We start from the raw sequence: 27499 nt of genomic DNA, 5'->3' as shown, positions 1-27499 counted from the left end.
ATATTACAGGAATTAGCATAGAAAATTGTTAAACAATTTTAAACAATTTTTTAAGGTCCTCTGTTTAACATAAATTATATACCATTGAAAAGATCTTTTTTTTTTTGTATTTTATTCCTTTTGCCTGTTTTTGTATTTAATCATAACATTTATTGGTAACAAGTTGGTAAGCCTTATAATCGATAAAAATCTATGTCCTAGGTCTTCCCCAATTCAGACGGAAAGTAGCTTTGGTCAAGTTCGTGATCGTTGTATATTAGGAAGTACGTAATTTCATAATCTGACACAAGCGAAACAAAATTCGCTTTTGAAGTATTCATTGAAGATATACATACAAAGATCAATAACTTGTTTTCTGGAAGAATTGTGAAAATGACAAATAGTAAGTTGCATGAATATTATCATATTATTGGATGCGTCCGGAAGTCGTGTATGTTCAAGCGGACATAAAGTAATCTCACAAAGGATAAAAAATGAAATAGAATAAGATTTGGTTATTTGAAACTTAGTTTTCGAGAATATCGAATTTGAAAATTCATTTCATAGCCGTAACGTATACAGCTGATGTGGCATTACAAATAAAAATCTAGTCAAGCAACATCGTGTAACAACAAGTTCTTATGTAAAAAATGTAAATAGTGATTTTTTAGTTAAAGTATTCGGTAAAAAATGTTATATGGTTGCAGACTATTCAAGTCGCGCAGTTGTATACGAACGATATACGTTACACATTGCCCAATTTCAAATTTAATTTTCTGATATGCTGAACATTGAATAAATATATTTGTTGTTTTATGTGTTCTTCTTACTTTGTCATGAGGAATTATCTCGTGTCCGCTTTTATGTAACTTTTACGTGCACCCTATATATTATAGTAATAATATATTAAGACAGAAAGCAAATATATTTACATATATTACACAGAAAAAAGGACGAACATGTCCTAGCATATGACATTGACATATCCAGCTCAAAGCAACAGATACATGATTCACAACACATAACACATTCCTCGCGACAATAGACAAATTACTCACAACAAAAAACAGATGATTTACCAAATAGTATTACATATTACATATTAGAGTAATAAGAATATGTCTCCAAGCAAAATTGCTAATTTTGAACGTCTCAGAAATTATTAAGTTTAGAAAATTTAATCGTAAAAATTGTAAAAATTCTAACAGTTTGTGATCTTCTACATGAGCATATGCTGTATTGCATTAGTTCTAATCAAAATTAGTACCTCAACCATAGTGATCTTATAAATGAGAGCTAGTAATGGACAAGAGCTAGTATGAAAGATTTATGACATCTACCCAAATTGGCGATTTATACTTGGGGCTGTTTCCTTATAAGGCAAAAGATAAATGTATATATATATCGCACAGAAAAGAGGGCCAAAAAGCAAAAATCCACATGTAGATCACCTGACAGACAGCGAGGGGCAAATGATATACCACAGCAAGGACCAAGTGGTATACCACAGCAAGGACCAAGTGGTATACCACAGCAAGGACCAAGTGGTATACCACAGCAAGAGCCAAGTGCTAGACAACAGCAAGGGCCAAATGGTAGACAACAACAAGGGCCAAATGGTAGACAACAGCAAGGGCCAAATGGTAGACAACAGCAAGGGCCAAATGGTAGACAACAGCAAGGGCCAAATGGTAGACAACAGCAAGGGCCAAATGGTAGACAACAGCAAGGGCCAAATGGTAGACAACAGCAAGGGCCAAGTGGTAGACAACAGCAAGGGCCAAGTGGTAGACAACAGCAAGGGCCAAGTGGTATACCAGGGCAAGGACCAAATGATATACCAGGGCAAGGGCCAAGTGCTAGACAACAGCAAGGGCCAAGTGATATACCAGGACAAGGGTCAAATGGGACACAACAACAACAATCGGCATATATTGGACAAAAGCAGGCACTTTCCTCACCAGAGGGATGTTTATATGATGTCCAACCACACACATCTGCTTCAGAACAGCCACAGCAGGTATTGTTTGTACTTCACTGAAGTCAAAATGAAATTGTATGTAGAAATATTAAATGGTAATTTGTATTTTACTTTTGTATATTTCTATTTAGGTAACTGCTGTAATTCCAAAACATAAAATAGTGCTTCCAAAACATGTGCAAGAATATTACTGGAATCAGATGCCACAAAAATCTGGTGTAGGAACTGTGGGCAAAAAAATTACAGTAGAAACAAACATGTTTAGACTCATCTTTCCTAAAAATTTTGAAACAAATGTTATTCATTATGATGTAGTCATTACACCAGACAAACCAAAATGTTTTTTAAGATCTGTTTTCGAAGAATTTAGAAAAATACAGTGTCCAAAGAGATACCCTGCATTTGATGGTAGAAAAAATGCATATAGTGCAAATGATCTTCCCTTTGGTGATCAAAGTGTAAGTAAATAGATAATGTGCTTTTATGATTATACATATACATAGTTTCTTAGTATCTTATATATTTTTGTTATATAAATGTATGTATATATTATAGAAGGAAGAAGCAATAACTCTTTTTGATAATGAATTGCAAAAAGAAAGAATTTTCAAGATACATTTAAAAAAAGTTGCGTTTCTTGATTTGTCATGGATCAAAAATTTAAGCTATGATGCATTTGAGTCTGACACAAAACAGCAATGTATTCAGGCATTGGATATCATTTTGCGCCATGGACCTGCATCGCGATACGTAACGGTAGTTTTTTTAAATAATTCAAATTTTATTTATGCAAATATTTGATTTATATACTATCATATTAATTGCATATGGTAATGATATATAATATATAGTATGTTACAATAAATTTAATATTATTAATACATTACTTAACATGTTGATAGGTTGGTAGATCACTTTTTCAAGCACCGGAACCAGGTAGAGTTGTGTCATTGTCGAATGGTTTAAATTTATGGTTTGGTGTATTCCAATCTGTTATAGTTGGATCTAGAGCATATTTGAATGTAGATGGTAATATATTAACATAATAATATTATTACCTATTGCTAATTATTATGTTTTATCATTAATTAATATGTTTTATGAATAGTTGCACATAAAGGATTTCCTAAAGATCAATCAGTTATTGATTTGATGAAAGAATTATGTCAGAATCCTAGAAGTGGTGTAGTGCTGGAGAATCTAACTCCAAGAGACATAAAATATAATCAAGATAAAATATCGAGATTTTTAAGGGGATTAAAAGTTCAATATGAATTGCAAGATCAACCTGCCAGTAAAAGAATTTATGTCATAAATGGATTAGTCAATTGTGCAAGAGAAAACAAATTTACTTTAAAAGATGGAAGTACTTCTACGGTTGAACAATATTTTTTACAAGTGAAAAGATATAGAATAAAATACCCTGAACTGCCTTGTCTTTGGGTAGGATCTAAAAATAGCAAAATTCACGTACCTGCCGAGGTAAATATAAATGAAAAAGAAATATGTCTATATGATTAAAGTTATTACACCTAAATAATAATTAACGATACCTGTATTCATATTTTACAGTTATGTACAATTATAGCTGGACAAGCTGTACGGAGAAAACTGGATGAAGTTCAGACTTCTAAAATGATTCGCGAAACAGCAACTAATACCCAAATACGCAAAGAGAAAATTATGAATGGCGTAAGAGGCTTTTTAAATAATTTTTATAATTGAAAACTGTTACATCAATTTGTTATCATTAATAAAGTAAACTAAAATATAAATATGTTCACAGTTTGCTAAGATGGATTTGAACCATCAACCAAGTTTACTGAATGAATTTAATTTCTCTGTACATGGAGAATTTGAAAAAGTGCCAGCAAGAGTTCTTGAAGCTCCCAAGTTACAATACAATGACAGAGAAGTTAACGTATTTAGGGGAACCTGGAGAGCAGACAAATTTTTAAAACCATGTGATTTGCCAGAAAATTCATGGACTATATTAAATTTAGACGGATACGTGCGTGATTCTGATTTACATAATTTACACGATAAACTACGACGCGATGGTTAGTACGTTAAAAATAAATTTTCCAACATGATATTTAAAATATTCTTTTATAGTAACATAAAATTTTGCTGCTATATTATCTTTTAGGTTCATCTCTGAACATGACAATTGAGAGGGCACTAACTCCATTCGCAAGGTTAAGATTAGAAAATGATATTACGAACATTATTGGATATTTTGAGCAAAAAAAGAAACAAAATATAAGATTAGTACTAGTAATACTTCCGAATATGGACAGTGCTTACAGTAAGTATGGTATTATTTTATAGATATACGAAAGAAAACTTTTTAATAAAATGTTTTATTGACTGTAGGTGTTGTAAAACAAATTTCCGAACTTAAAATACTCGGAGGTATTGTAACTCAATGTATAAAACAGCAAACTATGAGAAAATTAAATGATTCAACGGTTGGAAATATTTTGTTAAAAATTAATTCAAAGCTTAATGGTGTTAATCACACCTTTGTTCGTTCTTATCGGTAATATCATCTCTTATGTCTTTTATAATATGCAGTATCTCACGAAAGTATTTGGATACTCCTAGAAACTTTATATGTATATTATACAAAACATTTTGAAATTTCATTAGCACTATAACGAGATACGACTACAGTGATTATATTGTTAAAATTTGATACGGATCTGAAAATGTATATAGGAGTTACAAAATATGTATTTAAAGCATACACTTCACAAAGATGACCAAAGTATTTGAACATTCAATTATTCATTATATTAATAGATCACAATACATATATAATGAGATTATCTTTAGCGCTAACTGTCTACTATTTATGCTGCATACTAATTTTTCGTGTTTGCAATAAATGTCTTGTACATTTTCGTATTGGTTTCAATGCTATTATGATTACAATAATATTTCATTATAGAGTTAGTGAAATTTCAAAAAGTTCCGTATAATGAACATTATATATTCATAAGAACTTTTTGTGATAAATGTTTTCGTGAGCTACTATATATATATATTGTGCACTAGTATAGATTTGCGTTTTATGTACATAAAGTATTATTTTTTTTAGTCCGCCTTGTTTAAGAGAACCATGCATGATCGTTGGTGCCGATGTGACTCATCCATCCCCTGATGCGACGAATATACCTTCGATTGCAGCTGTAAGACTCTTCTCTTCATTATCAAATCATCGAATCATGTAAAAAAAATGTATATATATCTAATAATACCTTAACTTAGGTTGCAGCAAGTCATGATCCCAATGCTTTCCAATATAACGTTGAAATAAGACTTCAGCTGCCAAGGGAAGAAATGATACATGACATGGAAGAAATTATGATAATTCAGTTGAAGTACTTTTATGCGAAAACAGGATATAAGCCTAAAAGAATAATCTTTTATCGGTAAATGAATTAAAATATTAAGCGATATGTAGGGTTAATGGGTAAATTCAGTTATATAGAATATTCTTAACAAATACTTATTTACACGTGTATAGAGATGGTGTAAGCGATGGACAACTTTTACACGTGATGCATTTTGAATTGGAAGCAATAAAAAGAGCTATAAATCGTTTAAACAGAAATGAAGAGCGTGACATTGCGATCACATTTTTTGTAGTTCAAAAAAGGCATCACATACGTCTTTTCCCGACTGACAAAAGAAATTCCGATGATAAAAACTTCAATGTACAAGCAGGCACTGTCGTTGATACAGAAATTACGCATCCAACTTATGGAGATTTTTATCTTGTATCTCATGCTAGCATACAAGTAAGTCCTATATGTCACATTATATTATATGCTGTTAAAAGTAGTTACATTAATAATTAATAGAACAAAAACACTTATAGGGTACTGCCAGACCTACAAAATACAGATGCATATGTAATGAAAGTCAAATGGGGGAAGATGAAGTTGAGCAACTTACGTATTATCTTTGTCATATGTTTGCACGATGTACACGATCTGTTAGTTATCCTGCACCTACATACTATGCTCATTTAGCTGCTTTTAGAGCAAGAGCATTAATACACAAGTAAGTTCGTTATATGCATATGTATTAATGTCTCTTATATATTTATTATAAAATTATTTATATTTATTTGCAGTGTTCCCTTAAATATTGATAAGCTCGGAGAGGAGCAGAGAAGTAAAATGACTTTACAAATAAATAAAAATTCACCTATGTTTTTTGTATGAGATGTATATAAAACATGTGATAAAATGAGATAAAAAAAATGATTAGACACTATTTTGATTTATTTTAGTTAATACATTTTTAATTGAAGAACTTATTCGGTTCTTAAATTTTCTTAACTTTCATGGTTGCTTTGCTCATTAGCTGCAATACATAAATTACTTATATAAAATTTATCACCATATTATTAAATAATTATTCTTATAATATAAAAATGTTATATATTCATCGTAGTAATTAATTCTATTTGAATGTAAAGGACAATCAATATTAGTATGATACTTTCGTACCGATATAGTGGGCTTGATAGTCCTGTCATAAATCATAATAAAGCTTAAAAAGAAATATTGCATTTATTTATATATTTGTGTGAATCTGCTTATATTGTTTAATAGTGCAAACGTAAATTTTATCGATCGATTTTCTACAATTTCTACATTCTGATAATACGTTAAGTCTTAGTAATGGAGTTTGGGTACATTGCGATTAAACATTCGTGTCGCATTTTAGAAATTTCGAAGATAACGATTATTGTCCCTGTAGGACATAGAGTATGTAGTCTTTAGAAAGGTATGTTAATTTTATTTTATTTAAATATTTCACTTTAGCATATGTAATATTGTACTATGTACATAATGCATTTGTATTTTATATATGAATGTGTATGTTTTCTCTTTCGGTTAGCTTTTATATCTATCTTTTACCTTTGGTAAAAAAGTAAAGATAATAATAAATTTTTGTCTAGAAGGATTAAAATATACAAGTCGAAAGAAAGTAACAAATGTATAAATTATTATACATTTATTTCCTAGTAATTATAAAATAGAAACAAATAATCAAATATATTATGTAATATACTAAGTATATACTTATCCTTTTCTATGATATTAATCACAATTGTTTGAAATGGAAAAACAATTAGTAGGGTGCATCGAAAATAGTTACCCTATAGTCCAGTAGTAAACAAACGCACATAGCTACAAAAGGTCATCGTACATATTTCTATTCCTGTTGATATAGTAGAAATCGATTGAAATGTATCACTTTATCATCATCATTGCCATTATCATCAATGTATCATTATCATTAATTTTGTGAATTTAAAAATATTATTCACGTATGTTGTTTAGATGTATAAGATAAACAAAATGCTTAGGCCAAAGTTTAAGTATTAGTATTAGTTCTTTCAGAACATATAAATCCTATTAAATAAATATGTATATAACAATATATATATTATATAACAGTACTTTTTATAGTATCATGTAAGAAATCCAATTACTACTAATTAACAGAGGTATAAATATGAATAATAAGAGATATTACATTTATAGGACTTGTTGACTGAATAAAGCTTTGAAAACACGTAGGGTAAATTGCAGTCGTAGTGTAGGGAGACATCTAAAATTAGAGATCGGTTATTACAGTTACAGTTTTCAAAGTTATCACACATGAGACAAAAAATTTATAACTTACACAAATCAGTTAAAACCGGTGTAAAAATTTTATAAAATTTCATTGTTATCTTATAAAATAAATTTAACAAGCTTCCATTTCTATAAAAATTTATTAATTGAAATTTTCAAATGAGTTAATTATTTGTGAACTCCTCTGGCTCTTGTTCCACTTTAATCAATCTTAGTTCTTGTTCATATCTTATTCTTTCACAGTTTCTCACCTTGTTTCTCTTTATCTCGCTTTATTCGTTTTGTTACCTTTTCTTTCGTTCACCCTTTATCCTCTATCCTTTATATTTTCTCTCTTTTCTCTCCCTTTCTCTTTCTGGTGCTTCTTCCACTATTCTCTTCCCTTTTCTGTATATAATTTTGCCTCCGTCTAAGGTAGGTCTCTGTTCTCGCGGATGCTTCACGTGACCAGAACGTCTATTGATTCTTGGAGGTGAGGTAGTGCATGCGCCCTCGTGCTCGCAATATCTGCTGCCAAGGGGGTATGTGATACGCTGAAAACGCTGCTCGAGTTCCGTTCGCCAACAGAAGAGACGTAAAGGGGCTATCGTTGTATATAGAGACGAAAGGGTGAACGAGGGAAAAGACAGAAAAGGGGAGCCACACGATCGTAAAATCTCAGTATCGCTTCGTGGGGCGCTCGTGCACGATTCGCTGTAATCGCTATGATTACCATAGTTTTCATGAGGTATGTTTATTTCTGTCTCTCTTCACCTGAAAATCATTGATGTAGTTAGACAGCTTTTTTCAGTAATTTTTTCATGGTTTGTGATTACATATAAAAATTCTTCGGAAATCCCGATATTACTATTTACTAACGGAAACCGCTGCGATAGAATATTACTTGTTGTATACGTGTCTTCAATTCTTTTATTTATTTCCTTAGTGTTATAAAGATGCTTTTCATTGCACGACGGTCGATCATGTGACGTTCTACGTGTGTTAAAAATGTGAAAAAGCAAGTTAACGAATGGCATAAAAACCAATGTTTGTCTAAATAAACGCGTGTTATCGTAATCTGAATTCTTGACCAAGATGTACGACAAGATTTCAAGATGTATTAGCCAGTTGCTATTGTTTCACTGCAGGTTCTAATACGAAAGTAAACAATGTTTCGATGACGTGTCACATTAAACGTTCTCCTTTTACGAGTTGTATCATTTCACAGTGAATCTTTCGAACATCGGAGTTATTCATATATTCCGCTAATTAAAATTTTTTCCTTTTCCCCCTCTATCTCCTTCGTACCACCAGTTATTACACCATTTTCTATCCTCCTCTATATGTTTTAATGAATATTGAGTTGTTCATATATAGAATTGGACGTATTGTAATTTTCTATTTTTTGAGCAAAGATTGTTTTCCTTGTAAGTGAGCGTCGCAGAATGTTTCAAGCTCATAAATGAATTGACATTTTTTGTCCGAATACCTATTCACGTAATATATCGTTGTAGAAAGTTCTGGAGTAAGAAACGTTCGTGTTTATACGTATCTAATAACAAGCAGAATTATTGTTCAAATCAACTAGACTCTAGAAAACTTTCGGTTGAAAATATTTTTTACGAACCTCATGATCACCGCTATCTATTTACGTGTAATGATTCATCTTCAACGGCAATGAATGCAATTGACGATTTCTGCTTGATTGTGCATCAATGAAAAACTGGTGTAACGTAAGAAAATGGACGAGATGATTGAAAGATTCTTTATTTTGATTTCAGAAGGCAACTACAATAAAAGTTTAAGGAGACACGTGGACCATGCCAGGTTAAGGGGCGAAGTGGTGACCTAAAACTCATCCTTGGTTCTGACCCTCGATGCTTACGCTACGACTGGTGTCGACTCATTTCTTGAAGCAGCCATAGGCAGTGCCCTTCGCCTTAGAGAAAGGGCTCAATGCGATGTGCCGTGATAGGGACATGAACCCAAAACTAGTCAAATTAAACGATCTCTTTTTAACATCATATTGGTTGCCAACATCGATTTAAAGTTGCTCGAAGGTTTCGTGCGCGTGTCGACGAAGGACTTTTCTTCGCCGGTCCCTTCTCCTTCGAAAGTTTTCATATTCACCCGTCCTTCTAATTTTCATTATTCGCTTACCCCACACATTGTTCCTTACCCTCTGTTTAACGAATCTCTTCCGTGCGGAACTGAAAATTCGTGACTTGCTGTAAACGTCAACGTCATTATCAACATCGGCATCAACATCACTATCAACGTCAACGCCACCGTCAACGTTCACGCCATCGTCAACATCGAAAAATCAAGCTGTCACGGAGAATAAACATAAAATACGTCGAACAAAAAGATTTCATAACGAAATAAAGAAGGTGATACGCAAAGTTTATTGAAGAAAGCTTCATTGAATAGAATACTTTACTCTTCCGTTAGCTATCATTTCCCACTCAAAAGAATAATATGCAAGATAATTTCGAAGGTACTTTCTTACCAGGTATAACATATCCAATCGGGAAATCGACTGCGAAGGAGAGCAAATAACCAAAAAGTGTAACTCGAAGTAGTATCCAGGCTGAACTCCATTTACTTCAACCTGTGGAGGGTCGCGAGGGAGTGTATTGTGAGTTTGCAGTTTTTAACAATTTCTATAGTAAATTTCGGTAAACGTTCAACGGCAGACGATTCGTCATTGATACTATCCGATACACGATCTCAGATAGAGCAATCGTTGTCGTCCTGATGTACATTAAAGAAGCGCATAGCATAAAAAGTTTATCGATCAACCTACTCTTGAGAGATTGAATATCGCAAAGTCCATTGTTCGATCGGTATCGAATTCTCATCGACAGAGGCATATTGTCTTCTGTTAGATTTATCGTGAAACGCAACTTTGCAGTAGACGTTAAAGAGTTAAAAATTACACAGTTGCTAGTTCAACACCGTAAAAGTATACTTTATTCGTTTGATATTGGTAAACTAGCTTAATAGAGACAAAAAAAAAAATTGTCAATTTAATCAGTGCGGCGGCGGTGGCGGCGGCTCGCGTTGTAGACAAAGTGGGATGAGACGTCCTCAGCAAGATCATCACCATCTCCACAGCAACCACCACCACCATCATCATCATCATCATCATCATCATTACTATCAGCAACATCACCACCATCATCATGGATCTTCGTCAAGTCCTACACGATCTCGACAAGTTCACGACAAGGTAATTTCCTTTAAGCACGTTTCACGTTTTTCAAATATCAATAATTTATGCTGAAATTCAATTATTTCCAAGGACGAATCCCGTTTAGCGAAAGTGAAACGCGTTCTGACAGTATCGTTATTAAGACGTAACGCAGGATCTACGAGGATCTTTGGTACACGACTAGATTCGATCGAGCCATACCTCGACACCGGTGTGCCTTTTGTGGTGCACCGATTGTGTAATTATATCGAAGCTCATGGATTCCAAAGCGCCGCGGTGTTTCGTCTGTCCGGTGGAAGCCCAAGACTGGCAGAAAGATTAAGGGCCGCGTTTGAAAGAAGAGGAGATGCTGACTTAGAAACAGCAGCCTGTCCCCCGACTGCGGCAACGCTTCTTCGCCAGTATCTAAAAGAATTACCACAACCTGTTGTACCATCAACCCTTGTAGCTAGGCTATTGTCCATTCACGCCCGTAAGCATCTGTTACTTTAATTACCCTAGCACGCTGCCTTTTTTTCCACTTCTTTTTATGTAACATGCTCATTTGAAAAGAGAAACTCATAAACCATTTGTTCACAGAGAATTATGCTAACGATCATGACTGTTGGATTAATTTAACGAAAGAGCTACTGTCAACTCTGCCAACCTCCCACTATCGTTTGCTTGGTTACTTGGCTCTTTACCTAAGCAAGTACGAAGCTAAACATGGACGTAGTGCCGGCGTTTGCGGAGTGTTCGCCCCTGTAATTCTACCTCATGTTCCACCAGCTACCACCCTTCTTCGTGATATCTTAGCCGAAGCATCTGTGCTTTTTCCAGATTGGTAAGTTGCATATATATACCTCTTTTCTTACCTTTTTTAAGTGCATGCATTTGCTGTAAGATGTAGACATGTTAAATTGGTCAAATGAAAACCTGTTAAACCTGTTAAATAAATATCGCGAAAACCAACTTTGTGGCCCAATGCCAGATTTGGGCTATATAGGCCATATGATTATTGATCATAAATATGCATAAGCCGCATTGTCGTGATTCAACAGTTATATTTTTAATTAATTCTGACCAATAAAAAGAAAACGACAAAGACAAGATAAGTTTAAAATACACGTAATTTTAACTGTAAGAGAATATAATTCCGAAGTAATTATAAATCGCGTTATTATCAGTGTTATCTCATAAAGAAATCCAATCGGTCGGCTTGCAATTACATGTTAGCACGTCTCAAAACTCTTGGCTCGTGTTCGCTCACGTGTATAGTTCAATTTCCTACGGTTCTACGTACAAATAGGTATGATATTTACATTAAGTCACTTCAAGTTCTCAAAATAACATTAAGTTCCTTGTATTTTGTAAACTTATTTTTATTACATATATTCGATATCATCATTATCGCAAATTATGCTCGCTTCCTATTAAAGCACACGTATCGATCCTTGATCTTGTTGGAATAATTCAATACCGACGAATGTTCTTGAAAACGCAGTCGATACTTCCTTTTGTCTTATACTTATTTTTCGATTAACGTTCAAGGTATACGCCACGTGTTCTTGCATATTAATATCACAGGCATGCGTTTTAGATCGATTTTAGCGTTTTCAGCTGTAACCATAAAAAGAGGAAACGTCGCAAAAATTTTTTTCGGCTAGCATTTTTCTTTTCTCACATTAAATACGTACTAAAATATCGGGTGTTTTCGATCTATATGATTGCATTATTTCAGTAATGCCTCCTCGTATTAATACCTTCGTATGATAGATACGTATAATGCAACGTATCGTCTCTGTTTTCTTATGGTTTGGTCAATGATATCGTTGATACATATCGTATGACAAAGAGATAAAGTACGATTAAAATTCGAGATATATATATATATATTGTATTATATTTAATAATGAGTAATTTATTAACGTAAGTACTTTCATCTTTTACGCAAAAAGAAAAAAAAAAGAAAAAATAAAACAATAACAAGGTTTTTTATACATATAACGACGAGTTTGTTACATTTACATGCAAGCCAAAAGAAATATTTTTATTTCAGACTCGAAAACTTAAAAATTTCTTTAACCTTTTGTCTCTTTCTCATCAAATTCAAACATTAATTGCAAATATATACATAAATTTTGCCTTATTCTATATGTACGAAACATCCTTAATATTGGATTTAGTATATTCTATGTCATTTCATAGCGTGGAAACTTTACCCAGATATTTTAGCTAAAATTATTTTAACTTTACCACTAAAGTGCGTAGTTCCTCAATTTAGCTTGAAGAGATCATTCCAGTCACGCGGTTCATGTTATTCAACTAACAATGTACTGTTTAGTACGACAAAAAATACGGAGAAAAACCAGTTTTTTATGCTTATCGAAATAAACGCTTAAACTCGTTAATAGTCATCGATTCGTATGGAACTGCGGCAAATAACGTTTTTGCTGATTTTTCGTAAAGTTGTAGAGCATGATTTTGCATAAGTTATCAAATCAAAGGACAGGTTACGATAAAAAATTCTTAACTGTCATCTTCGATAATTGCTAAAAATTATAGGCAGAGAAATCATCACGTTTTCTCTTGGAAAACAGAACTACAGTATATCCTATATTAATTCTTATCAACCTTGAAATCCAAGATTCGTCGGCTGCTCCCACTCGTCCTGAAAGAAGACAAATTTCATCGATAAACGAAAATTAGAGAAAAAAGAGAAAATAGTGTTCACTTTTATTGTTTGCTACTTTACAAAGAATTGAATTTTTACGTAGAAGAATCGAAAATATGCTTTTCGTTTAAGATATTACGGAAACCTATAGTTTCGTCTATTCCAAGTAAAAATTATTATTGACTGATTCTGAGATGCCTGAATCAATCATACGCATTTATAAGCTCTAAAGTAATCATGAATCACGAGTCATTGTGTTTTATAATCGATGCGTTTGCAACATATGTATATCACGCAGTCTAGTCGTTCGAGGCACTGATCCAACAATGACGTAATTCTCCTTAATAAGTTTCGTCCATCTTAAACACAACCATAACTATGCACAAATACATACATAGAATCGTTACGTAGTTACGTGTTATGTATCCGTAGTTGAAGGAAGAGCCGTTTGGCACAAGCCGGTTTCAGCAAGAAACACGCCTACCAACGAAAATAGTTCAGGAATCGAGATCCCTCTACACGAAAGTTGGCAAAGTATATATGTATTTAGCATACAAATGGAATCGTTCATACACGTGTAGTTTGGCTTTACCTTCGATCTTTCGGCTATTTTTGTAAATAAATAAACGACAAGTTTTCAAAAGAGAATGTTGACTGACAAACGTTATCGAACGAGTTTACCTAAAAATCATTGGTATTCTATTACTAGTGATTTTACGACGTAGCTGCGTGCTAAATGTATATACATCGTCGACCAAAAATAATGTTTCGTTGACGTCAAGGTGTCAAACATGCGGTCGCAGATATCCACGTTACATTTGTTATAGATCGTCATTTAATACAATTTCATACTAACGAAGAAAATGAATTTAATCTTATTTCATTTCGATGGAGACGGTTATATCATTGCGCGTATGGAAGAAAGAATTGGAACTAATTCATAAATTATAAATCATCGTAGGGATCGACGAAGTCATCGTTAGGGGCATCGTTGAAACCACTGGGTATCGAGCTATTATCGCTGCCATGTAAATTACAAAGTTTCATTTATTAGATAAAAGTATTTTATATTGTCTTAAAAGAGTAGGATTCGTATCGAAACTATACTCATAAGTTAATCACGATATTGCTAGTGACAACAAGCTCCAAACCGGTTTCGAAGGGTTTGTTTCTTCCGGTGCATCATAGGAAAGCAGCCACCAAGTAGTGGCTTCTGTGTAGTTTAGCATGTGAAGCATTGCAACAGACTATGGAGTTTGAGTGAAATTTCTATGTTAATTATGGACAATTTTACGAACGCCTAACCAGTGCCGACAATCATGAGTCAACGGAAATATGGATAGAGAAAGAGTTTCCATTCGATCGATTCTCGAGGCTGTCACGTGTATTATATGTATACTCGCTGTATATACACTCACGGTTGATAGACAGTAAGTAGTAACGCTTGGGAAGTCGCGTGCGTCACGCTCGTCACGCGCAAAGACGAACTACAAGATCGGTGTCAGCCGAAGGAACAGAATATAGAAAAGAGTCGATCGGCAACAGCCGCAGTCTAATTTCTGGCTTGTTCGAAACTTCGATTCGGTCAACGCGTATCATCGAATCGGAAGTAATGTGCAACGCGTAACGCACGCGTTTGTGAACGTGAAATCGACCGTGAATCCGACTAATTTCTTCCTCGAAAATTCTAGGTTCTGTGTTTAGACTCACGACTTCTAAACGTGTACTTTCATACGAATCAGTAGACATATATCCTGACTAATTATGCGGGAATTAAGTGTTGTCTGTTCGTTGTGAACGACAGTAGTTCTTTGGAACTTTCGATCGAAAAGTGTTCGCATTTCTTGCGTACGAGTCGACTGAGAACGCTCTCTCGTCTAGTTCTACAAGCAGACGACTATAAATGTTTCATCGAATCGCCGAGAGACTTGTGTTCGTGCCGGTGGTCCGCCATTGGAAAAGAAAGTTGGTGTTCGTGATTACATGAATAACTTCTACTACAAAAGGGATACGCGTACAGTAAGTTTGTTTGCACGCATCACCAACATAACGAATTCAAATAAAGGGTCGATTCCTTTCCCGTTTTCTGTATTTATCGACGATTCCTCTTCTTATATTTTCATGTTCATACTTCTTTCCGACGGAAATTCTTTTCTAAAAATACAGATAGACGAGTCGCAATTGGTCAATTCCAAGTATTGAAAAAATACAACAAGGCTAAGAAGTTGATCCATTTAATGTGACAAATTATACAACTTAATCCTGCATGATATTAACGTAAAAAATAATTCGATTTAAGAAAGAAGTCTGAAAATAGGAATATACGATGTGTTGTTATGTAATGTCAGCGCGATACGAGATCTTGCGGTTTTATTAAAATCTGCTAAAAAAGCATCCATAAAAATGCAACTTCTCTTTGCTTTCATGGTGAACATGTACTACGAAGGATATTAATTATTTCCGAGGACACGAAAGTGTATTTCTTACGTATTTCGTTGCTAAATAATCCTTGCATTACTGGAAGTTTTTTAATCGATTCCTTTTAACGGATATGCCGACAATTTGTTACTTACGATTAATCGATAAAACAGTTCACCCTGATTTAAAATACGTAGCTTAAGAGGAAGCAGTTCCTTACATTAGAATTCCAGTAAAAATATTTTCTCTTTTTAATTTAATTGTTAGCCTGTTCTCACTTTTTATCTTGTTTATCTTTATTCGTTCGTCACTAGGATATGTACATACAATATAAAATATCATTTGGGACGATTATAAACGTCGATGTACCTTGAATGTGCTTTTCTGTACCTGTGGTGAAAATAACGTCGTTACATCGTCGAATCTGAATGTGTTTCCATGGGACAGCGAGAAAAATCTCACCAGGAAAACACAATAAAACGCGTACTGACGTGACCTACCTCGTGGTTGGCGTTCTCAAAGGCATTTCTCTCTAACGCTGATCGATTACAGTCCACCGTACCTTTTTTCTCTTGTTGAAAGAATGACTCCACTCACTCAAGTATGTAACTTTTCAATTTCCCAACGATGCATTGGGTGCTGCCAGACAAGTTGAATCTAAACAAAAATATGAAATTTCGTAGCATGGTATTTTTTTATTTACATCCCAATATTTTAGAATTAAAATTAAGAAAAATCATGTTTCATTTGATTTTTGAAACTTTTGTGTATCTATTCTTACTATAGTTTTTAATACCACTTATTTAGTATCTACATATTAATTTTTCAAATGTTATGTAAAGGTATTACGAACTTCTCTCTTACTTTTTCTTTCGATACACTCTTACTTTTAATTATCTTACATTTCGATTATTTCGTTCAACATGGTTAATTTTTTGTACATTCTGATCAAGGCGGTCCTCACTGGCGTGGCAATGGAATTTTCCAATCCCTCGCGTATAACGAAGGATAAAGTAGCGTGTGTAAAAATAGGAATGTGTATAACAAGATTGAGGACTTTGATTTCATAAAGCACATTTTGCTTCTCACTGCATTAGGTCTATCTTTGTTTCTAATATAAGTTTTGGTTTAGTAGTGTCGTTCTCGTGAAAAAGAAATACATTAGCGCAAGAACCGATGACTCATTTGCAATTTCCTCATCTTTTATCATTATTATTATTATTACTATTATTACTGCTACTGCTAGTACTATTACCATAACTACTACTACTACTATTACTACTACTACTACTACTAGTACTACTACTACTGCTACTACTTCTACTACTACTACTACTACCACTACTACTACTACCACTACTACTACTACTACTAAAATATTTTTCATAATATCATAACATAAAATCTTGAGTTAGTCCTTTTACTTATTGTAGTTATAGAATTCTGATTTATATAGAGTATTTCTCGGATTCCTTTATCAATCATACTTCATTAAAATAGAAGGAATAGCACTTTAATAGGAGCAGTTAACTCTACTGATGGGTTTGTTTTCAGCATCCGAGATAACGTGGTGAACGGCGTGATCTCTGCAAGTGATTGTAAGATTTGCAAGGATATAAAGGACGAACCAAAAGATTTTGAAGGAGCGTCGTTGCTTTGCGCGCTGAAACCGCGTAAGCGTAAAGAACGTCACGAATCCTGTTGTCAAGAACGAAAACTGATAAGGTACGATAAACAAATGGAGAAAGAAAATGCTTTAACGAAGTTATAAAGATTATATATAAGATTAGTTTGACTTCTCCTATTCTCTCTCACGAATCGAACACTTTTAGAAGTAGTAGCGAGGAGCGTGTTCTTGAAAGTCCCGCTGAAACCACGGACACGATTAGACGTGTGAGCAGTCACGAAGATTTTAACAGTGAAAAACATTTGCATATTTTATCTCAGCTCGGACAAGACATGGGTCATGGTGTGGTAAGTTTTCTCCAATATGCAAGTAATGTTTATTACTTTTAAATTGAGCTTTACACATGTAAGGTACTTTATTTACAGAGATGCGGAAGTCTTCCCTTACATGAAAGAACAAATGTTTCACCTGTATCCAAGAAAACTCCACCAACTTCGTCGCCGTGCGAGACAGCTTTAGAAACAGAAAAATTTGAATGCGATGCCGAGAAATTGAGAAGCAGCGAACGTTTCAGTCGAAGTATTACTCCGAGAGGACGAAGGCAGGCTCGACGAAGGAGGGTGCATAAAGTTACAGACGCAGAGAATTCTAGTAAGGTAAAATTTCTATTTGTTCTTTACATGTGACATGTAACAAAAAAGAATTTATAGAATTTGTGTTAAATTGAAACAAAAATTCTTCCGTTAGGAAAACGAAGAGGAAACCGATAATATTTATGTATCATCGAATCCTAATAGCTGCAATGGATCTCCAGCACAAAGTTTTTTGGAAATGTTGAGCAGTGGACCGAGCCGATCGCCATCACCGGCTCGTCCTCCGACAGTTAGTCATGAAGATCTAAATAACCCCAGCCTAACTAACTGGACTTTTCAACGACAAGAAAATGTAAACAAAACTAGGATATTAAGCTCAATTATATTCAATGACAATATTACATATCAATCTAATATTTGTAGGACGAAGCTGCCGATGCACGAGTAGAAGCTATGCTTTCTCCAAGAAATTCTTTATTACTACCTAGACGTTTTTATTCGGAAAATGAAATGCAACCTAATGCTCCGAATATCGCAGAACTTGGTTTAAAAAATTTAACCAAGTACATAAATGGCTTGAAAAAAAAGATAAAGAAATACGAAGACGAATTTGAAGAAAATTTTGGTTATCGTCCAAGTCATTCTGATAAGATGAGCAACAAGGACATCAAACGATTGTGTACAGAATTAAGTAAATTGCGAAAGGAGCATAAGTTATTAAAGGAAGATCCGGTGAGCGCGTTATTAGCTAATGCAGATAACAAAACAAGAACAACAACTAACGGTAGTCCGACAAACAACAATAACAGCCAAGAAAAATCTAGAACAGTTTCAATGGAAGAGATGATAAAAGAAATAGAAAAAAAATTAAGTGAAAAGAGATTGAAATATAATAGACCCGAGAATATGGAAGAACTAACTTATGAACAGTTAATAGACGAAAAAACTGCTGTTCAAAAAGCTTTGCTTCATATTGAGAATACTTTTGGGAGGCCAGTTTCTAAAGAAGATAGAGCTGTCGTGCGATCTTTATATGATAAATACAGAACTTTAAAAAGATTACTTATTAGAGCAGGCGTGGTAAGCGACATATTTTATAAATCTAAGAATAATCTTAATTATATATATATATACATATATATATATATATGTATGTATGTACATATAAATTATCTTTAAACTTTCTTTCTGTTTTTCTTACAGAGCAAAAATAAAGATAGCATTTCAGAGTTGGCTACTATTTTGGAACACGAAGCAATGGATTTTACATCATCTAATTTACCTAACAATCCATCTGATACAGAGAGAAGAGCTAGTGAACCTGATATGTCACATAGAGGTATTTTGGATTGTATAGATTCGGTAGATCAATTACCAACTGACAGTGATAGTCAGCACAGCAGTAGCGAAGGAAGTCGTAGTAACAACGAAAGTCTTCACGCACTTCCACAGTAAGTTTTTAGTATATATAATTCACTAACATCTATTTCCTAGAAAGGTATTAACAACTATTTAATTTGATTTTAGAGAGGAATTATTGGTACAACAGAAATTAACCAGAGAAGAGAAAAAGCGTCTGCGACGTGCTTTAAAAGAATTAGAAGCACAATTCGAAGCTCGTGCCGGCCGTAGAATGCAAAGAGAAGATCGTGGCCCACAAGTCACAACCGTTTACGAATCATATAAGCAGGCTAAAGCAAAGCTTCGACTGATCGATGCTCTAGTAGCTAAAAATGCTTGACGCAGTATTTAATGAATATCTTGAAATTTACATACATCTAACAACAAAGAAAACTTCAAACATTATAAAACATCCGAAATATATGCAGTGGTTATTATAAAGCCAAAATTTCATGCAACATTCATAAAAAATGCTATTGCGCAACAGGAGGCAACAAAAAACATCTATCCAAAATGAAGGATATTAAAACGAGACACTAGTATATATGTCTGATGATTTGAATTTATCCAAAAATCAAAATATTTTAAGAGAAGAATGGAGAGGCTGTCTCTGGCTGTAATACTTTGACTTCGTATGTATTGATTATAATTGGCTAACGATCTATTTTAAATCAAAATATCAAACCGATATAAGAACATGTACGCAAAACTCTATTCTTAACTACTCATATACTGAAATCTCAGTTACTGAAATCAATACATTGATAAATTAATTTACCTTTAATTCTGATAAAAATGTTTATTGCGTGTAATATGATATTTGTACGAAATATTTTCAACGACAATTTCAATTATTGTAATTAACTAGATTGTTTTGATAAGACTCTTGTTATTTTAATGACTCAGTGAAGTGCATATTATAAAATGATATCATACGATAATAAATAATAAAATTAGTACCAGGTTAGTATTCTGAACTCTAAACACTAATAGTTAGAAAGTAACAGTGGCTACCGCGTTATAAACAATCTGTCGATTTGCATTCAATTTCCTTCAAATACTCAACGTCAGATTCAATAAAGTAAGGAAATGCTTATTGCATGGTTATTGTAAACTGCCAATTTATACGAATAAGTACATCACATAAAAAAATATTAAAGAAAAACATGCCACTGACCTGCTCCATTTTACATATTTCTACCAGTGTTATTTAAAATTTTGTCACACTTTAATAGAAATTTTAAAAAATTTACTTCTTCCTATTTTATATTATTTGCATATACACGTATATTGCATCATATTTTTCCATGTTTGTGCATTTCTTTATGTTTGATTAAATGTTGAGTATGTAAAAAAACAAAGACATAAAGAAATGAATTATTGCTTGAAAAATTATTATATGTACGTATCTTGCTATAAATCAATGGATGCTAACATGCAGAAGTAAACTACAAAAGAAGTATTAAAGACGAACAGTGACAAATTATGAAAATAATTTCATAATTGAAACGAATCTAACGAATACATTGTATGTCGACCTCTGTTTTTTAGTAGGCATTATATATTTACGTACGTCTTTGTACTCTATCGATTAATAATATTATTGCCATTTTCAAATTACTATTTTTAACAAATTTATATCTTTTTTTATATTACATGACATAGGATATCATCTTCTTTAAAAGCTAATACATCAATTGAATGAAAATAGAAAGAACAGATATCTAGATTCTAGATTATACATTATTTAAACTAAAATTGATATTTATTTCATTAGTCGGAGATTATCATCATATTGAATGTTGAGAGTAAAGAACGGATCTGTGGGGTTATTTGTAATGTAAGTACCTTGTAAGAAATATCACATGTTATAATTGTAGAGTACTATAAACTGTTACAGTCTTATAGCTGTATTAAACATATTCATTAAAACCTCGTTAGTTTTTCCGTTTCATATTTGTGCAAGTAAAATTTTAAGGCAATTATTCTGAAATATAATGCAGGTATGACGTATATAAACAGTAGCCTTAAAATTCAACTTGATAAAGCGTCTTAAATGAAGGTGCTAAAGTTTCAGTTTTAATCTTATCAAACGAAAGAAATGCTTTGCAAATTTTAGCAACATGGAAGTGCGCCGAAGGGGTTCGCGTTTTTAATATTATGATTTTGCAGCAAACAAAAACTACAGAGCTTAACTAGTACTTATGTATTAAGAACTAAAAAATAAAACAATGTAGGAAATATTCTATAAATTAATATATATTTATACATATATGTATATGATTTTAAATCTTGACTAAAATCAACCGATGTTCAAATTTTTAAATTGATTATAAAAAATTGCTGGAATATTATATGCGTAGTTTCAATTGGTTCCTTGCAACATATTTTGGTTTAATCTATGCTTTTTTTCTTACAAATAAAATTCTGGCGGCCCCAATTCTTTAGCGCTAATCCATTTCGCACACTCGTATGAAAAATCTGATTTCTTTGAATATTTTAATATTGCATTGATCCAGTCGACATTTGTTATAAAATTTACCCGCTGAATTAAACTATGCGGAATTAATGGAACAGAAAAAGATTTTTTAGACCAAAGCATTTTTTAGTCTGTGATATAATATGAGAGATATATTATTTATGTTAATATGGGAGAGTGTGTGTGAGAAGGACTTCATTTTTTTTTGTAGAAACGATTTCTTGACGTGAGGAAATGTTTTCGGTCATCTCCTTCGTAGAAGGTAATCGAGATTGATGATCTGTTTAAAAGATCGTAAAATAAAAGTAGTAATTTAAGTAACGTTACATTCTTTTATACGAAAAAAAAGATAAGAAAGAGAAAGAGCGACTGAAGTAGAAAAATCAAAAATGAAAAACCCGAATAATTTAATTTAATTTAATAAAACTTACAATTTTTTGTATTTTTTAATAATCCAACAAAACTATATTTTAACGATTAATTTCCTTTCACACGATTTTCAAATTTATTATTCTATTTACGAATATATTTGCAGAAATAGACTCACTATATTTTATTAGTCTTTTAAATTTTATATTAAACATCATAGATATCATAAGATATTCAATCAATTTTGGATATGTATTAATTTTTATGATAAAAGTAAAAAAAAGATACTGCTTCACGAGCAAAATAACATTTTCTATTAACGTTTTCTGAAATAGATCTCGTACATAAAATACAAGAGACATATCTGTTGATGTGTGATTTTGTATAATCGCTTACAAGATAAATATTTTTGCCACTATTAGATTGAAATTTCGTTTACGAAAAATATAAATTGCTTTTTTATTTCGTAAAAATAATTCGCTCTTGACGATGTATTTAAATATTAAAGATAAAAATAAAAAATAAATAAACAACAATTTTAATTATTCTGCAGCGTTTGAAAACATGAAATTGTGTATATACGTATAAACGGTATGTATAGATGAAAAGCAAGGGCGTATATCAATATACGAAACTAAACAAATCTATTAGTCGTTATAACAAGTAGCATGTAGAATTGAATAAAAGAAAAATATGATCTGCTAAAAATATTGTTTTTGTTATACTGAATAACCTTAACAAAATCCTTGATATTTCTTTTATAGTGCATATTTTATATTTTAATGTTTAGATTAATAATCTTCTAAGCATTATAGTGATAAGAAACAAATCTCTTATTGGGACCACACAATTGCTTACTTAAGAAAAAATATTACAAATTTTATTTGCATTATACTTTATATGTGTTTATCATGTTTTATCAAATTTCAGGCCACTTTTTATGACAATACTACATAAAAAATAGTTTCAATTAATATCATATAACAAATTTATTAATAATTTCAGCTTACGTGATAAATATGATCCACAATGTATTGTTACCATGATGTTAGTTTCAATTGCTTCTGAAATGTTTGAATTTGCCGTAAGAGGCCAGCTAGACGAAGAGAAATAGGTTCCCTTGTGACAGCACTATTTCCCCTTTTGTGAAAAAGTCTTTGCTGAAAATTAGATTTAGTTGATGTAAATGGCATAGTTGCATACAATTTATCTGATCCCAGTGGAATTTCAGTTGATATACAGACATAACTGTTCTTTTTTTGTAATAATTTCATTTGATGTTTTAGTGACATCACCTAGGATCAAAAACATCAAAACATTTTTTATAAATATTGGTATTGTGTATAAACTGTAGAATATCACGATTTAGTCTAAGTATAAATAAAAAATCTGCAAAATAATCTTACCTCTTTGTACAAGTTAACAACAGCATTTATCTCGTCTTCTTTAATGCTTAATTCTTTTTCTAAATGTAATATTTCTTCTTCTAAATCTTTATCACTGTATTTTTTTGCTTTTGCTTGTAATCTTTCATATTTTCTATAGTGTGTGTACATATGTTAAGAAATATTAGATTAATATAGATTACTGAGTTTTACTTTATCATTAGTTGACTTAACTTACATGTTCATTTCCTCGAACTGATCATGAAGGTTAATGAGAACTTCTCTTATTCCTTTAGAATCTTGAGAATGGTTAACTGTTGAGGTATTAGAAATGTGTTTATCACAAATATTGCCCTGTAATGTGTTCTAGATTAATATTTTTAAACAATCTATTCATCTAGATAACTTTACCTGATATATTTTGGATTGCATTTCTGGGTTTTCCATCTTCGTGTTTACATTTTGTTGGGAAGCAAACAATTTCAACATTTTATTGTCTGTTACATGTAGTATTGTATTCAGTGTATTCAATTGATTTTCTGATCTAGTATCCTGTAAATAACAAGAAATATTTTTATGTTCTGAAATGAAAGATGAACATTTTCAATGATATTACATTTAATATTGTCTACTAAGCAAACCTTTTTCTTATGAAAATTCCCATATTTATTTACACTGCCATTAATTCCTTTTTGTAAATTCTGATATTGCTCAATATTTGATTTTAAATTTACGTTTAAATTACTTACTCCTTTCCTATCATATTTTAAAAACATATTTTCATTTTCTAATAAATGATCACCTTTACTCATAAACAAGTTTTCTTTCTGTATATGTATATTATTCATTTGGGAATTTATATGAGACAGTTTACTCTGTTGATTGTTTATCTGTTCTATGAGAACAGATGCAGGCTTCATACCTCTGCTAATTTTACGAATAAGAAGAGGTGTCACTCCTGTTGCAGCAATTTGCCTTGTTTTCATAATGCTCAAAACCTTTTGAATAAAGAAAGGTTGTAACAATAAGCATAGCTTACTTTTATAGTTAATAACATACTTGCTGTATATTTAAACCTAAATTATGACTTGGGGTTACAGAAGTACCCACTACAAAGGGTATATTTTGAAAGTTGAATCTACCAAAATATGAACGATTGGCTCTCTTTAATTTAGAAGCTAAAGTTGGCATTTCGTAATTATGAGTAACTATTGGGTCGCAATATGATGCTTGTATAATTGCATGTTGACACTGATCTGAATTGTACTTTTCCATGGTACATGCAGGACTGGTTGAAATTTTCAAATTATTGCTTAGATCATTATTAATTGTAATCCTTCCTCTGAAAATAGAAGTCAGTATTATATTTGATATTATATAATATCATGAGTCCACTACCATAAGTCCTTACACTGTTTTCTGACCAGTTTGATGTTGCTTTTGAGAATAATTTTGGGGACAATTTACATTAACATCACTAACATTTTGATAATTATTATCTTCATATTTTGGTTTTATGGATATGTTTTGTTGTTTATTCATAGCTGAAGATGTTAATATGTTAATATAGTTCATGTGATGTTCAAGTTTTGAATGTTTACTAGGAATAGCAGATGTGCTACCACTCTTTGCTGCTGCATTATGATAAATTTCCACTACATCATTAGATGTTTGTTGAGACTTGAATGTATGACGATTACTTACACTATCTAAAATATACATAAAAATCAATATGAAGTTTTCAAATGAACATCTTTATATGATACTTTTTTGTTTTCGTTTTTTTGTATCCTTCTTTCCTAAAAAAATTGTATCTCTTGTAGTTACAGTACTCCGTGAATTAGAACAGTGTATTTTTTTTCTTCGCCTTTTAATCTTCAATGGAACAATGTCATCTAGCTTACATAAGGAGCCTTTCTTGCTTGATAATGCTGAAGAAATAGCTTTTTCTTTTTTTTCGTTTTTTGTAGAGACTTTACTTTTATCCACGGATCCATCTTTAACATTACCAGAAATATTTAGTTTAATATCATCTTTTGCAGAAAATGATTCTTGAAGTAAATAGCTATTTTGATTATCCAGAGTTAATTGTTCAAAAGATTTGGTTAAAGTTTCATTATTTCCTATTAATTCTGTAGAATATTCTGTTAGATGCTTTTGATATGGGAATTGCCAATTGTAATTGTGTTCTTCACACTGCTAATAAGATTTTTATGAATATAGTTATGAAGAACAACTTCATTTAGAATGCATATCAAATATATTCATAACTTAAACACAATATACATACTGCCATGTTATCTTTCTGAGTGGATAGTAACGATTTTGATTGTGTGTTCTGTGGAATAGCATAAGTTTGAAATGTAATCGAAGATAATTCAGTTTCTGTTACTTTCTGTTTACTTAAGTTCTTTTGTTTTTCTTTTTCTTCTTCTTTCTTCTGCAGATTATTTTCTGATAAAATATTGGCTAAATTTGAAGTTATGAAAGGTTTATCCTTGTGGATCTTATCGTCTGTAACATAGAGAATACATTTGAATTTATTTTTTATAGTTCGCAATAATAAAAGAATATACAGTGAAAAAAAATGTTTTATTGCATTTTATTGCATCATTTTCATTTACAAACATACATAACGTATCAGAATACTTTTCCAAGGAATTATTACAATTCACTTGTCTGGAAACTATAGTTTCATCATTATTAGAAGTCTTTATTTTACAATTTTGCCAATTTGGATCACATGAAGTCTTTTTAGTTTCTTGTATTTTTGGCATATCATGATATAACATTTTCATATATTTCATATGAGATTTTAACGAATCACATCTTTCTTTTGTAGAATAGAACCATTGTTTTACATTTTTCACATCTAAATGAATAAAACTCAACATAATTAAATTATTTCTATTTCTGTAGTGTAAATATAATATATAGATTAATGCAAGTTATTTTGATATATTTAAATCACGTATGCAAAATATATAATTACCAGTGTAATATTTTTTCTTGTAATTAACATCCATATTCTGTTTTTAGTTAATTAATATACATAGTTTAATTATCAAACAACCATCATTAGTAAGATTAATAATAAAAGTTTTTTGATGGATAAAAGAAATTTTTAATAATATAAAACTAAAAGAAATCTATAAAAAAATTCAAAGAATAAGAACTCACAGGTTACGTTTTTATCGTTTATCGATTACATTTTTACTTATATATCTTTTGTTTCCAAAACGTTCTTCTTTCATTAAAAGAAAATCGTTTAAGGGAAAATTTTAGTTTTTAGTCAGCTTCTTACAAAAGCTCGTAAAATATTTAAATATGTATTACCCGTTCTAATATTGACTTTCATTTAACTTTTCAAACATTTTAAAAATTACATTTATTATTCTAATGTTATTATTAACTAAAGCATTTGATTTTTATTAAATGTATCAAATTGTAAAAGTATTAAATTGCTTTAAAAGTTACCTATAGATTTCTCAATATTAAACGACAATCAAATTTATTTCTAGACAAGTAGAATGCAAAAATGTTTGCAATAAATATAAATAAAAATCATACTTTTTAATTATAAGACTATGTAAGTGCTACAACAATCTAAAAATACTCAGGGATAATTAAATTCAAAGATAAGTTTAAAATGAAAAAGAAAAATCTAGAATAGGGAAATCTTTGGTAAATTTTTAAATTGAATTACTGTAATACTGGTTTGTAATATTTAGCCGTTAGGTGCGCTGAAATCTGTTTCTTGC

The 27499-nt window shown here is 31.7% G+C and overlaps 3 protein-coding genes and 2 long non-coding RNA genes across 17 annotated transcripts; 2 read left to right on the top strand and 3 right to left on the bottom strand.

Annotated features, from left to right (window-relative positions):
• Nucleotides 1-225: 225 nt before the first annotated feature.
• LOC122572009 (protein argonaute-2-like) lies at nt 226-6247 on the top strand. Its single transcript, XM_043736469.1, has 15 exons — nt 226-382; nt 1392-1999; nt 2092-2418; nt 2516-2716; nt 2863-2989; nt 3069-3442; nt 3533-3652; nt 3747-4020; nt 4110-4268; nt 4337-4502; nt 5064-5154; nt 5234-5397; nt 5493-5766; nt 5847-6031; nt 6105-6247. Exons 1-15 carry the CDS (start codon nt 373-375, stop codon nt 6193-6195), a joined length of 3171 nt encoding a protein of 1056 aa, XP_043592404.1. The 5' UTR covers nt 226-372; the 3' UTR covers nt 6196-6247.
• A 517-nt stretch (nt 6248-6764) lies between these two features.
• LOC122572025 lies at nt 6765-8755 on the bottom strand. Its single transcript, XR_006318340.1, has 4 exons — nt 8468-8755; nt 7670-8373; nt 7520-7594; nt 6765-7395 (listed from the first exon to the last, which is right to left on the bottom strand). It is a non-coding gene; the product is annotated as an uncharacterized LOC122572025 (long non-coding RNA).
• Nucleotides 8209-21783, top strand: LOC122572011 (protein FAM13B). Its single transcript, XM_043736486.1, has 13 exons — nt 8209-8347; nt 9381-9989; nt 10112-10237; nt 10637-10831; nt 10904-11285; nt 11393-11636; nt 17439-17609; nt 17717-17858; nt 17937-18167; nt 18259-18456; nt 18528-19184; nt 19308-19555; nt 19632-21783. The coding sequence occupies exons 4-13, from the start codon at nt 10679-10681 to the stop codon at nt 19843-19845; spliced, it is 2640 nt and encodes an 879-aa protein (XP_043592421.1). The 5' UTR covers nt 8209-8347; nt 9381-9989; nt 10112-10237; nt 10637-10678; the 3' UTR covers nt 19846-21783.
• LOC122572026 lies at nt 12140-14120 on the bottom strand. 3 transcript variants are annotated; one of them, XR_006318343.1, is made up of 3 exons: nt 13049-14120; nt 12490-12600; nt 12140-12412 (listed from the first exon to the last, which is right to left on the bottom strand). It is a non-coding gene; the product is annotated as an uncharacterized LOC122572026 (long non-coding RNA). The 3 variants fall into 3 exon arrangements; XR_006318342.1 differs by having other exon boundaries at nt 12490-13463; nt 13548-14120; XR_006318341.1 differs by having other exon boundaries at nt 12490-14120.
• On the bottom strand, nt 16156-27499 carry LOC122572013. 11 transcript variants are annotated; one of them, XR_006318338.1, is made up of 13 exons: nt 26731-26912; nt 26371-26610; nt 26029-26252; nt 25505-25937; nt 25150-25447; nt 24798-25080; nt 24380-24736; nt 24150-24290; nt 23977-24104; nt 23760-23892; nt 23364-23648; nt 16385-16541; nt 16156-16274 (listed from the first exon to the last, which is right to left on the bottom strand). XR_006318338.1 is itself a non-coding variant. In XM_043736488.1 (13 exons), the coding sequence occupies exons 2-13, from the start codon at nt 26762-26764 to the stop codon at nt 23263-23265; spliced, it is 2565 nt and encodes an 854-aa protein (XP_043592423.1). In that variant the 5' UTR covers nt 26765-26887; nt 27309-27499; the 3' UTR covers nt 22609-23262. The 11 variants fall into 11 exon arrangements, 9 of the variants coding, with proteins under 9 accessions (XP_043592427.1, XP_043592423.1, XP_043592424.1 ...); XR_006318339.1 differs by having other exon boundaries at nt 23395-23648; XM_043736488.1 differs by lacking the exons at nt 16156-16274; nt 16385-16541 and adding exons at nt 22609-23302; nt 27309-27499 and having other exon boundaries at nt 23395-23648; nt 26731-26887.

Source organism: Bombus pyrosoma, linkage group LG10 (genome assembly GCF_014825855.1).
Source record: "Bombus pyrosoma isolate SC7728 linkage group LG10, ASM1482585v1, whole genome shotgun sequence".
NCBI lineage: Eukaryota > Metazoa > Arthropoda > Insecta > Hymenoptera > Apidae > Bombus > Bombus pyrosoma.
The sequence above is the reverse complement of the archived record's forward strand: the minus strand, read 5'-3'. Positions and strand labels throughout refer to the sequence as shown.

Bases quoted from the DNA above. Each gene is read 5' to 3' on its own strand.
- LOC122572011 (XM_043736486.1), top strand. From the start codon at position 10,679: ATGAGACGTCCTCAGCAAGATCATCACCATCTCCACAGCAACCACCAC. The intron at 19,185-19,307 runs GTAAGCGACATA...TTTTTCTTACAG, and splicing joins TACTTATTAGAGCAGGCGTG to AGCAAAAATAAAGATAGCAT. The intron at 19,556-19,631 runs GTAAGTTTTTAG...ATTTGATTTTAG, and splicing joins AGTCTTCACGCACTTCCACA to AGAGGAATTATTGGTACAAC.
- LOC122572013 (XM_043736488.1), bottom strand. From the start codon at position 26,764: ATGGATGTTAATTACAAGAAAAAATATTACACTG. The intron at 24,737-24,797 runs GTATGTTATTAA...TTTATTCAAAAG, and splicing joins TAGGTTTAAATATACAGCAA to GTTTTGAGCATTATGAAAAC. The intron at 24,291-24,379 runs GTTTGCTTAGTA...TGTTATTTACAG, and splicing joins GGAATTTTCATAAGAAAAAG to GATACTAGATCAGAAAATCA.
- LOC122572009 (XM_043736469.1), top strand. The intron at 4,269-4,336 runs GTAAGTATGGTA...TATTGACTGTAG, and splicing joins GAATATGGACAGTGCTTACA to GTGTTGTAAAACAAATTTCC. The intron at 5,398-5,492 runs GTAAATGAATTA...ACACGTGTATAG, and splicing joins AAAAGAATAATCTTTTATCG to AGATGGTGTAAGCGATGGAC.